This window comes from Podarcis muralis, chromosome 8, assembly GCF_964188315.1.
Source record: "Podarcis muralis chromosome 8, rPodMur119.hap1.1, whole genome shotgun sequence".
In the NCBI taxonomy this organism is placed as follows: domain Eukaryota; kingdom Metazoa; phylum Chordata; class Lepidosauria; order Squamata; family Lacertidae; genus Podarcis; species Podarcis muralis.
Window position 1 is genome coordinate 37,139,951 of NC_135662.1, and position 17,930 is coordinate 37,157,880.

At 40.7% G+C, this 17,930-nt stretch overlaps 1 protein-coding gene across 6 annotated transcripts; it reads right to left on the minus strand.

The window, feature by feature from the left end:
- Window positions 1–1,558: 1,558 nt before the first annotated feature.
- Window positions 1,559–16,989, minus strand: UBXN2B (UBX domain protein 2B). Of its 6 annotated transcripts, none has more exons than XM_028736891.2 (9): window positions 16,599–16,989; window positions 14,449–14,552; window positions 13,844–13,894; window positions 11,281–11,446; window positions 9,929–10,015; window positions 8,251–8,360; window positions 6,034–6,171; window positions 3,172–3,333; window positions 1,559–2,994 (listed from the first exon to the last, which is right to left on the minus strand). In XM_028736891.2, exons 1-9 carry the CDS (start codon window positions 16,746–16,748, stop codon window positions 2,832–2,834), a joined length of 1,131 nt encoding a protein of 376 aa, XP_028592724.2. In that variant the 5' UTR covers window positions 16,749–16,989; the 3' UTR covers window positions 1,559–2,831. The 6 variants fall into 6 exon arrangements, with proteins under 6 accessions (XP_028592724.2, XP_028592726.1, XP_077789110.1 ...); XM_028736893.2 differs by having other exon boundaries at window positions 16,670–16,757; XM_077932984.1 differs by lacking the exon at window positions 16,599–16,989 and adding an exon at window positions 16,387–16,558.
- Between the last annotated feature and the right edge of the window lie 941 nt (window positions 16,990–17,930).

The window sequence follows — 17,930 nt, forward strand, 5'->3', positions numbered from 1 at the left end:
ATATCCTTCTTAATTTAATCCTGCCTAATTTAAAGTTAATTCCGTTTAATTTTTTATGCTCATTGCACTAACAAGGGCTGCAGCCACCACTGTGTTCATCTACATTAATGGTTTTGCAAGAGACTAAAGGTTGAAAACAGCCTCCAAGCTGGATGGCACCTTTTTATGTAGATTGGCTTAAATCCAAGTAAAGCAGTACTGGTTAATCATGGGACCAATGCTACTTAACAATTCCTATCCCAGACTAACTGATTTATCAGTTAATCTTCTCCAGGTTTACCTCAAAAGAAATCATGAACACCAAATTCTGCAAGTCACAAATGCTGTAATTTGGATTATTTCTAACTTTGGTATTTGACCAAAACAAAAGGTCTTATAATAATTGATAATGAAAATATTCTCTCAAAATGAATTTAGCCAGAAATGCTTTAAGGCACATGAGGTAACATTCCTTTTTGGTAAGCGAGAAAGGTAGGAAGTTAGACCTCAAGGGTTATTTCAAGGTAAGGACCTCTTGAGAAGCTTGCTGGCTGCTAAACCAAGAAGACCACACTTCTTTTTATTTAAACAAAATGAATACATTAATAAAATATCTAGTGAGTGACTTAGAAAAACAGATTTTGTTTTGGTTAATGTAAAGCAAAAACTTAACTTTACCTGCACTGTCCTCCATCTCCAGCCTTCACCACACAGCTTGGCTTGTAGTAGAAATGAAATGTTAAAGGTGCTTCTGTCCTGTCTGCTTTTAACTGTTTGCATCCCTTTACAAAAGCTTCTTTCTCCTAACCTGCCTTCGAGTGGAGACGAAAATTTAAAGGGAAAGTTAAAGGGACTATTCTCCAGTATGACTGGTTTCCACCGCTTTACTGTTTGAAAAGTTAACGAGCTTGTTGCTAACATTTTACAAGCCATGCCTACTCAAGTTAGCATGGGGCTTTAAAAAAATGTTTTAATATACCCCAATTGAAACAGACACTTTATTAGTTAAGGAATCCCACACAGACAAATTTATCTTCACTTTCACCCCACAAGCAGCCATTTGAAAACATTGCTTTCTTTCTGTCTCCTAATCACATTACAGCACAAGCCTATAAGTGTCTGCAGCTGGGCTGTATTCTAAGTACCTCAGAAAGCCCCAAGGCTGGAATTTGAATTGCAAAAGGGAGAGGTGGTGGTTCTGCCTACTTTAGAAGCACCAGTAGGCTGAGGATGGCCAGAAGAGGGAATAAAATAGATCTTACTTGGTGATGTTAGGAGCAGGAGCAGCAGCAGCAGCACAATGCCTCAGACCTCTACACACACACTCACACAATATTGTCCCACCCTTGTGTCAGGTCCTGGGGCATGTACCTAGTTCATCTGAATGGTAACACTTGGGTTACAATGGGTTACACTCAAGCTCCATTGTCTTCACAAAGTTAACTTAAAACCCATTAGCTGTCTTGTGGTTCCACTTACCTGTTCCTCAGATTCACAGCAGGCACATACTCAGACACAGGCACATTTCCACTTTTTTTTTTTAAAGAAAATGAAATATGAAAAACATGTAGAAGCCATATAGTTAAAACATTCTTTTTATTGATTACCACAGGAGAATTTGCAATTGGTTCAATCATGCAGACATTAGATTTACAAAATCTTCCCCCAAGTTCTACTAAACCTTTTCAAATATTTGTAACTCTGAAATGTATATATATATACATGTGTGAATTTCAAGGGAAGCTGCTATACAGATCAAGAAGAAAAAAAGACATGGTTGACCAACACAAAATTAGTCAGAACAAATATTTATAGTTAAAAAAACCCCACACACCAATTTTGACGTAAGACACACTTCTCTTAATGTATCCCCCTTCTTCATTTTTGCTTTGAGAAACAGCAACAAGCTATACTGGAAGTGCCATTTTTCATCATTCAAATAATACTGAGCATGAGATATATAGCTAAAGGTTCTCCAGAAAGACTACTTTTCTTAAAAGAGTTTCAGGATTCAAATTAGGCCAACTATTAACAATCTGAATAGAAATGATGTCGGTCAAATTGTCTTTATGTTAAAACTTTAAGTTACTTTAAGCAACATATTGGCCAGATATTTGAATATGATAAGGTGCAAATTGGACTTATATTTAAGCAGAGACAGTGGCGTCCCACCATATATTGTTGAATTCCCAGACATAAGAGCTGCGCAACAGGCCAAATATCTCACTAGCACTAGATTAAAGTATATGTTTATATTATGCTAGATATGTGGAAGACAACCTATATAACAGAATATTTCCAATATTTCATACGATGGGGCATACACATATCTCAGCTGATAAAATAGTGCAATCCTGTTAGTGTCTATTCAGAGGAAAATCCCAATGAGATTAATGAGCTTACTCTCAAATAAAGGAGCATAGGATTGCAACCCTAAATTCTTAATGGCTGTTAGCTGATGCAGCATAAAATTCTTCCACAGTTCAAGTCTTACCAGAAAAGAGGCCCTTTCTCTTTCTACAAAAATGGCTTCTGCACCCTTATAAATTACCCCCAACCCTCACCTCACCCCCACCCAATAAAAGAAGTACTTGAATCCACACCAGTTTATATAGGCTGTTTTGAAAGAATACAAAAATCAATTAATATTTATTAGCATATCTCTGAATTCCAATTCAGACGAATTATCGCTGGAAGACAGAACAGTACTAAATGCCAATTGATCCATTAAAGTGGGAAACGGTTAGTTTCTCTCTGCCATTTCCCCCCCTTTCTCCTTGGAAGCATTTTTGAGGAACAATATGCAACATTATCCATTCACAGAAGCGATATTGCACTGAAAGGCTCAAGATTTACTTTAGTTGCTGAAGAATCACAGTGTTCAGAATATCTGATTCTTGTAGTGTCAGGCTTTCATCTGTAAGCTCTTTGTGTGGAAATGTAGTCAGAAGCACAAAGTCAGTGGTGGCAAACAAAGGGCGAGACTGGATAATAAAGTTCCGAATATCTATAATCCTATTGACAAAAGTATAACAATGTAGATTTTAGTCTTTGGATCAATACAATATGCTCTGCACTTTAAAAACAAACCACTCATCAGCTCCGAATACTGGCAATAACCTTCAGATGACAAGTTGTGATAATCTGGAACTAAGATCCAATGTTTCAGTACAGTTAAACAGTTAAGCTTACCTATGGGTATGATTAAATCTTTGTATTAAACGGCTTCCATCTGCTAGCCTAATCTGAATCTTAGTTGTTGGCACAGCGTCATCGATCAGAACCACAGCATCAAGGAAGGATTTTTCTTCTTCCTCTGGGGAAGATGGTGTACTGACAATCTCAGGCGTAAGGCTAAAATTAAGAAACAAGTGAAACAGCTGAAAGACAGCTGAAATGTTAAAGACTTTATCTACAAGCCAACCAGTACCACTGAAGTCAATGGGGCTTACTTGCAAATGAATGTGTCTACAAAGAGAGTGCAAGGGTGCCTTCTAAAAATGCTCTCTTGCCTTCCTCAGTACCTCATACAATTCAACAAAACATAATTAGTTAAATTTTGTGCTTTTGTATTTGTTTAATACAAAGAAAAGGATTTGAACTGGATGTTAAAAACATTTCAGTCGCTTAAGGGACTGGCTATAAGTAAATCTACACTCACAAAATATAAAATAAAATAAGAACATACGTAACTGTCTTGTTATGCCAAGGCAGACCACTGGTCCGTCTAGCTCAGTACTGTGTACACTGATATACAGCTGCTTTCTAGGGTTTCAAACCAGTAGCCTTTGCCAGCAGTACCCTGAGATGCTGAATCAGGGATGTCCTGGATGCAAAGCCGATGCTCTACCACCAGACCCATAGCTAGGTGATCTTGCGCCCCGTCCAAATTGCGCCCCCAGCCATGGACAAATTAGCTCTTCTTTGCACCTCTCCACACTTCTAACATTGCATTTTGTAATTAAAAGGTAATGGTAAAGGTACCCCTGCCCATACGGGCCAGTCTTGCCAGACTCTAGGGTTGTGCGCTCATCTCACTCTATAGGCCAGGAGCCAGTGCTGTCCGCAGACACTTCCGGGTCACGTGGCCAGCGTGACAAGCTGCATCTGGCGAGCCAGCGCAGCACACGGAACACTGTTTACCTTCCTGCTAGTAAGCGGTCCCTATTTATCTACTTGCACCCGAAGGTGCTTTCGAACTGCTAGGTTGGCAGGCGCTGGGACCGAACGACAGGAGCGCACCCCGCCGCAGGGATTCGAACCGCCAACCTTTCGATCGGCAAGTCCTAGGTGCTGAGGCTTTAACCCACAGCGCCACCTGCGTCCCATTTTGTAATTAAGCACAGTCAATTATTGTATAATATGTCAGAAAGCAGTAAGAAATCTCAACACTGACAGAATGCAGTCAAAGAGAACATAGTGCTATTGCATATTCTGGACCAGTATATGTATACTTCCAACAGCCATAAAAAGATGTTCAGACATGCCCTTCTGCAAACAGAAAAAAAGGCTCTGTCTGTTAATGGAAGAACTACCATTCCAGCAGAGGGAAGGCAATTTTCATCAATTCCCTCTTCAGCTCCAAGAACTACAGTAGTACCTTGGGTTACAAACACTTTGGGTCACAAACTCAACTAACCTGGAAGTAGTACCTCAGGTTAAAAACTTTGCCCCAGGATGAGAACAGAAATCGTGCAGTGGCGGCACGGTGGCAGTGTGAGACCCCATTAGCTAAAGTGGTACCTCAGGTTTAAAACGGTTTCAGGTTAAGAACGGACCTCCGGAATGAATTAAGTTCGTAACCCGACGTACCACTATACTTACAACATAGTTCCAGAGGGTCCCCCAAAATAAATTCCTAGTCCCTTTCCTCCAGCAGAGTGTCCTTGAAGCAGAACTCTGCTCCAGGGAAATCTAGATCCAACCCAACACCCATAACTTGCCAGCCTTCAATAATAAAGGAAAAACAGCAGAGCAATTGAAATGTATTTCACTTAGCAATACCAGGCATATAATTACCATTAGCTTGGAGGGAAAAAAGCTCCAAACGAGGAACAGCCCAATCTTATGCATGTTTATTCAGTCCCACTGAGCATCCTTAGTCTAATTGCTTTTGTAGAGTAACCAAACTCAAATGCTAAGATTAACTTAAAAGATTAAAACAAACTGTTGGAATGGGGTGGCAAGTGAGAAGCATAGTCTGCATAGCATGCAGAAGACCTATAGCAGGGGTGGGGAAGCTGCAGCCTGTAGGCCAGATGTGGCCAGCAAGGCCTACACTTTCATCCTGCCTCCCCTTCCACTCAGCAATGGGTGTTTGTTGGGTGGGGGGAGACTTTTGTGAGGAGACACAATGAGGAGAGAGTTAAGCCCCCCTCCTCCCAACATGGCAGTTAGGCTAAGTAATAATAATAATAATAATAATAATAATAATAATAATAATAATAGGTTTCATAGCTGCCAGTGGAAGCTATTTTTCCAGTCTAATTGCTGCATGGGGTAACAAGAGGTGAGAAGGAGGATGTAGTTGGGGAAGAGAGACACAGAGAGACAAAGAGGGGCAAAAGAAAATGGAATGAATGCATGCTAGACATGGGTCTGCATGAGCAAGAGGGAAATACAGTCAAACCTTGGTTGTCAAACGTAATCCATTCCGGAAGCCCGTTCGGCTTCCGAAAGGTTTGACAACTGAGGCATGGCTTCTGATTGGCTGCAGGAGCTTCCTGAACTCAAGCGGAAGCCCCGTCGGACGTTCAGCTTCTGAAAAACGGTCGAAAACCAGAACTCTTACTTCTGGGTTTTTGGTGTTCGGGAGCTGAAACATTCCAAAAGGGAGGAGCATGGGAACTGAGGTTTGACTGTAGCTCTGAGCCCTGTTCACTACAGGTATAAAGTCCCCAATAGATTTCTGAGTTAATGTGGTTTTCACCAGCAGGGTGGGGAAGATAATAGAATGGCCTTTGGCATTTTATATTCCAATCATCAACTGTCTCAATGGCAAGAATACAAGATAACTGTATTTTTATAAACCAAGGATTTTGAAAAAAAATTAACCTTCCAAGTTTCTGGCCTTCTCCACTGAAAGCTTTGAATCTCAATCTAGGCCTTACATATTCCTGCTCCTGGTGGTCTTCCATATCCAGATTAACTTGGCCTCCATGCACCAAACGTTGAAGTTCTGCAGGAATCTCTCTTAACAGCAGAAACAAAAGGGAAAATATCCAATTTAAGCAATTTTATTGATTTATGCAAGAGCATAAAGAGCAAGTGATGAAACTGAAAAGTATTCAATTTTGTCTGGATCACGTCATTAAAATATGAAATAATGAGAACAACAATAGTTCCGATCCACTATGCTCTAGTCTTCTCTGTTATCAGCACATACATTCCACAATGCAGATAAAATGGCTTGTTTAAGATATACAGTGGTACCTCGCAAGACGAATGCCTCGCAAGACGAAAGGGTTTTTGGTTTTTTGAGTTGCTTCGCAAGACGAATTTCCCTATGGGCTTGCTTCGCAAGACGAAAACGTCTTGCAATTTTGTTTCCTTTTTCTAAAAACCGTTAATACAGTTGCGACTTGACTTCGAGGAGCAACTCATAGCACGCGGTGTGGTAGCCTTTTTTGAGGTTTTTGTAGACTTCGGTGATTTTTGAAGCTTTTCCAAAACTTTTCCGAAACCGTGCTTCGCAAGACGAAAAATTTGCAAGACGAAAAAACTCGCGGAATGAATTAATTTCGTCTTGCGAGGCACCACTGTAATCCTATACACGCTTACTACAGAAAAAGAACCAAAGAGACTTAATTTCAGTAGACATGTATAGTATTGTGCTGTTAATCAGGCATACATAAGAAATGCTACAGGCAAAATTATGGTCAGGAAGGGGCAGGGGGAGAAAGGCAAAATTATATGTACTTCACTTGCTACGTGTTGAAGCCGCAGACTGAAAATAAAAGACTGTCTAGAAGAGTCATCACCATGTTACAGGGCTGGGTATTCATATCCTATTCAGTGGTTGAGGATGATATAGCCCCTAGTAACAGAATATCCTTTTTGGTACATTTTTAATACAAAAAGTCCTCTATCAAAACCAACCCTTTCCATATATAATAAACAAGCTTCCTCACATGTTATTTATGGGATATATAGACTTCTCTAGTAATTGTGATCTACTTCCTTGATCTGGAAACAGCTTTTTTGGTGCCAGCTGGTTGCAAATTACCATCCCTTCCCTAAATATTTATCCTTTCCTTATCGAAATGGTCTATTGCAGCCTACATTTTATCATAAGTTAGAACCGTTCTCTTGACGATAACTCAACCAGTGCTCCAAATGCTAAACCCTCTGATCCTGAGACCAATCTCTCACTCTTAAAAAAACAACTCTTCTTCAAGCAGTTCAGCTGGAGATTTGGGGAGAGAATTGCTCCCAGTTCAAGATGTAAACAGCCAAACAGAAACACTTCACCAGAAGAGCTGGTTGCGCCAATACCTCTACGGGGTGAGGACACCGTGTTGCCTTCCTCAGACTCAGTTCAGAAGACCTAGTGCAGGAATGGGGAATGTTTTACAGCCTGAGGGCTTCATTGCATCATGGGCAACCTTGAAGGAGCTGCATCCCAGTTGTGGGTGAGGCTGGAAAAAACAGATGCGGCTCTCACCTTTGTAGAGTAGGCTATATTGCAGCTAAGAGGCGTATCTCTTTATCCAGGTAAGCAGGATGCATTATCATAGTTTAAGGCCACATTTCAACCAGGAGAAAGTACTTGAGGACGGCGAGGAATGGGGCTGGTATGGGACACGGCCTGGTGATGGAGACAGAGGCCTGGAGGGCCACGTTCAGCCCCTGGGCTTGAGGTTTCCCAACCTCTGCCCTAGTGGACCCACAGCCTCCTACGCTCCATCAGAGTCAATTACTACTACAGCAAAGATGCTCCTCTCTTCAAAGGCAGACAAAATAGAAGCTGCAGCTCTATTTGAGACTTGGTTGCTGAAACAATATCTGAGCTCAGGTCTTATGATCTAGCCTGATTCCTGCATGGATCTGTCTAGGGTACCACTGAAGCCTTGCCTAGGTACTGCTAAGGCCGTCACTTAAAACAGAAGACCTTGTGGAAAAGGGAGTGTTCCAAACCAAGCAGCATCTCTTTAATTGACCCTAGGACTTCTACTTAGCTACTGAGGCTTCTTGGATTTCCTCTCCAGCTGCAGTTTCTTCCACTGCACGGGAAGCAATGTGTTCCTATAGCCACAAATACCATAAACTTACCCTCTTTTAACAGACTCAAGAAACTCTGCATTCACTGGATCCGTGTATGATCTCAGCTCTCCATCATCTAAACTAAAACCGTTCCTCCACAGTTTAAGTAAAATTTGAACCTATGAATAAATCAGATGTACTTTGAAAATGTAAAAAAGTAACACCAGATGTTTGATCATTATATTCATCTTGGTTTGTTTTCCAGTATTACAATACTAAACACTCTATTCAGCTATACAGTTATACCTTGAGTTGAATGTGCTTTGGGTTGAGCGTGTTCGAGTTGCGCTCCGCAGCAACCCGGAAGTAACGGAGCGCATTACTTCCGGGTTTCGCCGTGCGCGCAGATGCTCAAAATGACGTCACGCACATGCACGGAAGTGGCGAAATGCAACCCACGCACATGCAGACGTGCCGTCGCGTCTTGCATTCCGTTCGGGATGCGAACGGGGCTTCGGAACGGATCCCGTTTGCATCCCAAGGTACCACTGTAATAATAATAATATTGTTGGGCGGCTTCCAACAAAATATTAAAATATAATAGTCCATCAAACACTAAAAGCTTCCCTAAACAGGGCTGCCTTCAAAGAGTAGACCCATTAAAAGTAATGGACCCAAGTGAGTTATGTCCATTAATTTCAATGCATCTACTATGCGTACTATGTGTAGAACTAACATTGGGTACAACCCATAGTCTAAAAGGAATGTGTTGCATTTGCCTATGAATTTATGCCATCAGAATGTAATCAAAGACACATTAGCTCCAACTCAGTGTCCAGAAGAGCTCTGCTGTGCCTCTGTAGCTCTTTATGAGAAAGGACTGCCTCACTCTCTTCACTGCATGGGAATTCTCACACATGAATCCACACTGCCCTTGTGGAACACTAACCAACAAGGACGACAATGGGATGGTATTTGCTAGTGCCAACCATGATGTGGTCAGGCAACACATGGTAATGTATTCTATTGTTCATTCAGAAGAAACTACAATATGGCATGCTGTCTAGTTAGAGCATGGGGAGGCAAACTAAGGCTCGGGGGCCAGATCCGGCCCAATCACCTTCTAAATCTGACCCACAGATGGTTCGGGAATGGGCGTGTTTTTACATGAGTAGAATGTATCCTTTTATTTAAAATGCATCTCTGGGTTATTTGTGGGGCACAGGAATTCGTTCATCTCTCCCCCCCAATATAGTCTGGCCCCCCACAAGGTCTGAGGGACAGTGGACCGGCCCCCTGCTAAAAAAGTTTGCTGACCCCTGAGTTAGAGGTTATCACTTTGCATCTTTCATTTCATATACATTGGCTTAAGGACTAAGATCTTATATTTTGGACATATCACTTAAAGTGAAGCTTTTATTCAAATAGGAGCTCTGATCAATAAGAGAAGCACCTTGATTCCTTTCCCCTAACTCGCTCTAAAACTCACTCTGAGTCCCTAGTACAGAAATAATTACATTCCCTTTAAAATATTTATTTTTGCATCACTGGAGTTCAAAAAATTATTATTGTCAAATGTAACTTATGGTTCTATAAAATTATCTAGGTATATATTGATGATATAAGGAACAAGCTATCAGGAATTTCTCTTGCAGTTGGGTATGTCATATGTTACGCACACAGGGTTCCTAAAGTTAATTATCTCTTGCATGTAACAGGAAATTATGTTCATCGTATTTATACTTACATCTTGTCCAAACTGATTTTCTCCATAGATATATTCAGAGCGCTTCATAGTTGACTTCCCCAATCTGTATCCACCACCAGAAAATGACTAATAAAATAGTTAAAATACAGGTCTGAGTTACAGAGCTGCAGTAACTACTTGAATTTATTTTAAACCAACTGACTACTAGTAATATTAACAGATCACTGTTTAGTTAAGTAAATACTTTGTAAAAAATGCACCCTGCAGCTTAGAAAGAAAGTCTTCACAGGAGGGAAGATTTGGCAAAAGTCAGTGACAACTGGTTTAATCTTCACACAATTAAGTAATAAGCAATTCAAAACAATATTTTTATAGATAGTGACACTCTTCTCTTCTGGTGAGCAGAAAGTAATTTCCTATAGCACACAGAAAAATTCAAGCATGCCAAATGATGTTGTTTTGATCAACCAGTAAAACAGGATCTGAAAGCATAGTTTGAAGTGGGATTGCAAAGTATTCTCTGGCATGATGCTCAAATTGAAAAGCAAACCAGTGTCCCAGCTTTCACTCCACCTCCAGAAGTTACTGTTCCACAGAGATAGGAGTAGATTTAAGAAGTGCTAAGCAGACAGAAAAACAAAAATCAGACAAGCAACTCTAAACTATGGCTTGTTTGTTGGGTATCTGGAAATTAATAAATCATAGAATAGCAGAATTGGAAGGGGCCCTGACGATCATCTACTCCAACACCGCTGCAATGCGGTGTTGAAGTAGACGGCCCGTAGGAGGAATCGAATCCACAACCTGGTTTGAGTTCTAAATAATGGTTAGCATATAGTATGGGCTGGTGCAATGGCTCAAGTCAGGCAAAGTATGAAAAGTAGTTGTCAGGGACATGTGCCAGCACACACTGTTTGAACATGAACCTGGTGATGGTCACCATCTACTACATCCAGTGGCTTTCATTTTGTTCAATGTAATGAAATGGCTAGTAGTTGCTAAGGTGATATTTACCATATCATGTGGACTAGTTTAGACTTTGTGTTCAATTGTAGGTAGTGTTTCCATACTATTTTCATACAAAAGATACTGGAGCCGCACCTTTTCTTTTCACATGACCCTCTCCCATAACCTCCCAACCTGGGACACTAGCATCTAGCGTTAATTGCTGTCAATTCCTGTCTGGCAGAAAAGCTGTTTAAAGCAGGCAAATATTATGAATTGGAGTACACTTTACCCACTGCCTCTCTAAATTCGGCTCACGTTTTGTAATGAAAGTAATTAAAAATAATTTTTAAAAAGGAATCAAGTGCTATACTTGTTAAATAAAAACACTTTTGCATTAAAACAATTGTGCTTTTCCCTTTAAAAAATGATTGCATTGTACTTACTTTAGCTTTATGACAATCCCCCGATGCTCTTGATACTTCATCTAACGGGACTGCCCCATGTTCTTTTGCTTCTTTGAAAAGTTCAGCGACAATTTTACTGGATGCTATATTATTGGATGAGGCAACAACACTGAGCCCTCTGTATTCTGAATCACCTGAATAAAATCTTTTTTTAAAAAAAGAAAGAAAGCAAACAGCATTTGTTGGTCATAAATATTAAGAAATATTAAGAAGTACATTAGTTTGTGCAGTGCCAGAAACAGCACTCTGTTTCAGATGGGAAAGTGGCTTAGGCTGTCCCACCCTGCTTTCGACTGTAAGCTCTCTTTGGGAGAAAGGGCAAGATAGACATTTAAGAACTTCAACAAGTAAATATAGTTTTAAATTTAGAAATTAAGTTTTTATTTTTACGTACAATATCTAATCCCTGAAGCTCTTTAATGCCTTATTATTGGAATTATTTTTACTTCATGCTGGAATCAATATTTTTGGAAGAACCTTACCAGGTAATGTTAGGAAAAAATATTATTCTGGTTAATATCTTCATTTTAACAAAAGCCACCCTCCCATACTATTTAATTTCCTGACTTTTTCATATTCTGATTAGAACCACATTACTGCTTATGTGCTGTTAAAAGATTGAGAGAGTTTTGACAGAGTCAGGAGCTCCAAATTTATCTGTACTTCTTTAAGATGTCCAGATATTCATAAAAATAATAGGGTGCATTCAATATGCCTTTGAATCTGAGTTGCTGGGGACAACAAATGGGAGAGGGCTATTGCGTATTCTACTTCTGGGATTCTAACAGGCATCTGCCTGGCCACTGTGGAAACAGAATGCTGCACTGGATACATTTTTGCTGTGATTCAGCAGGACTACTCTTAAGTTCTCACACAACCCTGATGCAAATAGAAGGGAGTTTCACACAAGGGAATTCCCTGAACCCCATCCGTCCTTAAAGTTTTCTGAAGACCAGAAGATCCTCAGCAACACTAAGTGATTGGGCACAGGTTGCTGCTGAAGAACTGGAGAAATCTGACAGCATGCAAAAATCATGACTGGGTGTTTGCACCTGTGTCAGGTTCCAAGATGCAATTGAGATATCATTTATGGCCCACAGACATGCCCTTGAAAAAACTTCCCCAGGGATGAAGAGACGAAAACCACACAAAAACAAAACACTGAAGAAAGGTGAAAAATTAGATTAATTATTTCATATTTTGATTTTATACCTTCAACATGTAATATGTGCATCTTATATTGGATGTTGGTTTACGGAAGCATATTTTAGAAATAAAGACTGAATGTATAACCTATTCTACCTGCTGCCTTATGGGGCATCTTCAGAGGAAGAAAAGGCTAAGGAGTAAACTCTAAAAAAAATTGGAATGGAGTTCCTAAGACAGTTGGATGGCATCTTGTATGCTTCCTTCTAGCAACCCCTGCAGCCAAGCTGATGCCAAATGTATTGCTCTGCTTTCCTTTGGACCACATTAGTGAGGTTGAGAGGGAGGCCTTGCTGTCTGGGCAGCCCTGGCTCTCCATACACACTGCCCAGGCTTGCTAACTCAGCAAAAACAATGCAAGAGGCAGCAGTTACAAGTTACCAGTCTCTGCAGCCACAGCGGGCGCTGTGATTTTCCAGTGATTTGATTTCACCCCTGGACGAGAACTCCATTGTCTTTCAATACCAACAGATGCCAACAACCACCTATCCTGTCACTATTTCCAACTAAAGAAAAAGCATCATCATTCAGAATCAAAGGAGTTGGAAGGGTGTCTTGCAGGGCACCCAGTCAAACTTAAGAGTAACGACTCCATGATGAAAGGTTACAGCATTTGGGACTTTTGTTTTGTTTTCAAGAAAAATAGTCAAATAAGCCGGGAGTGGGTGGGCATAAAATTGTGCATGATTTATGAAAACTCAGCCATTCAATGAAGCTGAATGCTGGAAGACTCAGGATAGACAAAAGACAGTACTTTTTCCACACAGCATAGTTAAACTGTGGAATTCACTCAAACAAGAGGTAGTGATGGCTGCCAACTTAGATGACTTTAGAAGAGGATTAGACTAATTTGTGGAGGCCCTCAAAGCCATTATACCTCCACTGTCTCTTCTCATGTTAGCTTATGATATTAACCCCACGTTCAATGTGAGAGGATCCACAACAATTGAGGATGACAACTACAGTGGTACCTCGGGTTAAGTACTTAATTCGTTCTGGAGGTCCGTACTTAACATGAAACTGTTCTTAACCTGAAGCACCACTTTAGCTAATGGGGCCTCCCACTGCTGCTGTGCTGCCGGAGCACAATTTCTGTTCTCATCCTGAAGCAAAGTTCTTAACCTGAAGCACTATTTCTGGGTTAGCAGCGTCTGTAACCTGAAGCGTATGTAACCTGAAGCATATGTAACCCGAGGTACCACTGTATTATTACAGCTGGGGATGATGACAACAATAATAAAAAGACAAGAAAAGTTCAAGGGGAAAAGGAGCATAAAAACTTAAACACACACTATTTATGAATATTATAAATCAATAAATGCTTATTCTATGGTACCTTTTGTTATCCTTGTCATCACTCATACTTCTTTCTGGTTTTCGCAAGCTTCTGAAGAAGTCAGCCAAGAAATATTCATTTAAACTTCCATTAATTTTACACCACCAATGTTAATTTTTTTTATATTGAAAATAAATTTGTGATATCCAACCTCTGTAGAGTTCATAGGTTGTGACAGTCAAATCTAAGTTAGAAGACTCTTGCTATAATAAAAGAATAGCATGCAAATGCTGTACAATTTGTCTACAACAAATTTTATATTATAATCACCTTGCCCCAGTGCTGCTCATCAACTTTCATGCATTTCAGTAGAGCTTATGTAGAAGGTTCTCCATTGCTCTTTGGTTCCCTGATGAAAGACAGCAACTCACACTGCAATCCAATGCACATTTTCTTGGAAGAAAGTACCACTGTGCACAATGGAATTTACTCCCATACAAGTGTACATAGGATTGCGTCTTCAGGGATTTAGGAAGAGACTCCTTTACATTTTTAAAATGCTTGCTTAATATTTGCATTTTTGAAATGCACACTTATAGGAACTATCACAGTTAATTTGAACTGTTTGACAGTGTCATAGAAAAATAATAAAAGCCCTTATTTACCTTTGCACTGGTAATCTCGGATGACTGCTCACTCTAGCTGTTGGTTTCTCAGAATGAGACGGTTGTCTTTTCATTTCATCTTCATACAATCCAGCCAATGCCAGCTATACCAAACACCAGATGCTTTAGTCAATGTCTACAGACCCAAAAAACTAACTACATGTATTCTACATGTAGTTCTCTTTTAAAAGAGAGGTGACTAATTCATACCAGTCAAATATGCAGATCATTGGGCAGGCATGGTTATGAGAACTATTTTTTTTTAAATTAACCTTTTTTCCCAATCACATGCTGAAAGAACAGCTGTTTGCCAAATAAAAATTACTAATATCACAAAAGAGCAACACTTGATAGCACAACAATTAATAACATTTCTTCATGACAGCTATAAATCCTTTCCTTATATGACTGAACCCATGGTTTTACTTTCAGAATAAAACAGTATAGTAAGGATAATGTAGTAAGTGAACAAGAAGCATATGCTTAGACACAATGATCTAGCTCACATATTACATAAAACCATTTTTAATTTAATATAAATGAAAGAGAAGCATACTGGTGCATGGTGCTTCTTCTAACTCCTGCTGACCACAAGTGTGGTGCTGTCTAACGATGGGCTTATGGTTTGTTTTCAGCTTAGTTTGTTTTAAACTATGGTTTAACATGACAAGCAAATTAGGCCAACTTCTACTGACTTCTAGACCAGGAACTGGGGACTACAGCTCTCATCTTCCATTACCATTGGCTATGCTGGGTGGGGCCAATGGTCCAACAATATCTGAGGGCCACAGGTTTCATTTCTTGCTGTAGACACAGTGGAAGTTAATGATATGTCTAAGCAATTATTATAGAATATATACTGAAGTCCAAGCAAGAGGCAGAAATATTATGAGCTTTGTTATATAGAATCATAAAATTGTAGTTGGGAGGGACCACAAGGGTAATCTAGTCCAACCCCCTGCAATGCAGGAATCTTTCACCTAATGTGGGGCTCGAATCCACAACCCTGAGTCTCATGTTCTACTGACTGAGCTATCCCAGCTCACGAACTCGGCAATTATCAAAATAATTTTTGATTTAAAGCCTGTGAAGATTAACTTCATGATTATAAAAGTACACAGATATGTCCCTGCTGTGTTTTTGCATGTGTATTTTTTGCCCTCTCTGTTGTTTTCAGTGAATGGTGGATGTGGGTTTCCACTTGGCAAAGATGTGAGAGTAACAAAACTGCATGTAATTTACATAATATATCTTATTAATATTAATACAAGTGGCCCAAAGAATAAGAATCAAAAATTAAACAAAGAAAAATGCTGCTATATGGTTTGTTTCTACACTGAAAACCTAAAGTATTATAGTTTAATTTTGTTTCCCTGAGTATTGATGTTTCACTTCAATGTATTTTTAAAATCTGGATTAGAAACAAACATTTCTATGAAGAGAGCCAGATGCCATTTCAATGACAAGCTGCTTCAGGGCGAGGGCACAAAATTTAGGGCAAGAACATGTTTTTCATAAACATTTTAATGCTCCATAGAATTGTGAAGCCACAAATAACATATCACAGTTTGAGACTTGAGATAAGAGATTCTGACATCAACAGGCAACTCTATGGTTACTTTGATTTATTTCGGAAAATCGTTCCTGGTGTCTGACCTGGTGTGCAAAAAAAGCACACACAAACTTGAATCGCTGAGGCAAATATCTCCAGCCAAAACCATATGCACTCTCTTACCGGGAGCAAGCCCCACTGAGCTCAGCGACGCTTATTTTTGAAAAGGCATGCAGAGGAATGCACTGTCAGAGCAGTTTCCCCATGCCATTTCATTTCACTAGAGACTGATGAGGAAACGACATTTCCAGCTCTTAACCTATATTTAACAGCCCCCCCGGTACAACCCGTGTTTGGCAACACGGTGAGCTCGGCGGAGGTTTTACCTAAGGCAAGGCGTGTCGCCATCAGTTGCGAGGAAAAGAAGTTGCTTGCTATAAACTCTCCCAGAAAGCGACAGCTCCCAGCTTGCTCTCTTACACAACCCTGGCTGGCCATTCTGGAGCACCTCCACCGTCGGTTTACGAGGCGGAGCGACTCCCAGGAAGGGGAGGCGACACCGACGGCTGTCTCGCCCGCCCCACTCCGCTCCCCGTACCTGCAGGTCCCTGACGGAAGGGGGCCGCCCGCTTCCACGGGGCCCTTTCTCCCGCCGCATCCCGCTCGTGCCGGGTCCCGTATCCTCGTCCTCCGCCTTCTCTTGCTGCTGTTGCTGCTCCTGCTCGGTGCTCGCCCCGCCGTCCGCCATCTTCAGCGGCCAAGGAGCCTCTCCCAGGAGCCCGAGCTCTGCGCTACGGAGAGGCTCGGGGAGCTGGGCGGGACCATGGAGGAGCACTTCCGGCAGCGCGTGTAGCTATGGCAACGAGATCTCAGGAGCTGGACCACTTCTTCGCGCGCCCCTTGCTAAGCCTCGAACTCTGGGCCCATTCCGTTCAGTGTGCGCACGCGCAGTCTGCGTTCGTTGCCCCGTCCCTCTCCATCGGGTCAGGTGGTGCAAAAAAAAAAAAAAAAAAGAAGGGGAAGAAAGGGTGCAGCTGCCAATCTTGCTTCCGGTTAAGGGATAATGATATTTATTATTCTTTCGCCTCATAACCCCGATCTGCGAAACTGGCACTGCTGCAGGTGCCACAGAATATTCGTTCTGCACTTGTAAGAAACTGATCTTTTAGTGTGACGGCGCCCACGCTTTAGAACTCCCTTGACTATTGACGTGCGGCAGGTGCTGTCACTGTATTCGGTGCCTGCTGAAAAGATTTTTGTTTAGGCAAGTCTATTCAGACATACAGAATGTTGGCAGGTGCTATAAACTGGTTTTTAGCTGATCGTTGATTTTAGTTAGTTTTGCAAATGTTTTATATTGTTATTTTTAACTGTTTTTATTGATAACTTTGCTGTTTTTTGTTTTTTGTAAACTGCTATCATTTCTCTCCAATAAAATATCTTTCATCTATCTTTTTAAAACCCTTTTTACAGAGAAACGGTTTGCCACTAGGTGGTGCTGAAATAGCACTTAAATGGCTGAAGGTGTTGACCCATTTTACTTTTTTCTTTACCATGTTTGTTTTTCCTATGGCTCATTGAAAATAAGAACACATATTTGCCAAATCAAATTCTTGGTGGTTCAATACCAGAAGGCTGCTTCAGAATTATACACCATGTTGGTTCTGGTTTGTTTGTACTATAGATGTTGTTAGTACTCACTGAATAATTTCAGATAGGCACCCAACAGGTTATGGAGGCTTCCGTTCCTAAAATAAATTGATATTTTACTGCTATCTTGGACTGCAAGGGACACATTGCAAAGGGGAAAGGGTGTGTTTCACAGAGAGGCATTTAACTATTGGGACAGAGAAACCCAGAGGAAATTGGCCCAAAATAGTGGATCCTGTATTGCAAATAACTGATAGCTGATTTCCCATAAGTCTTTGCT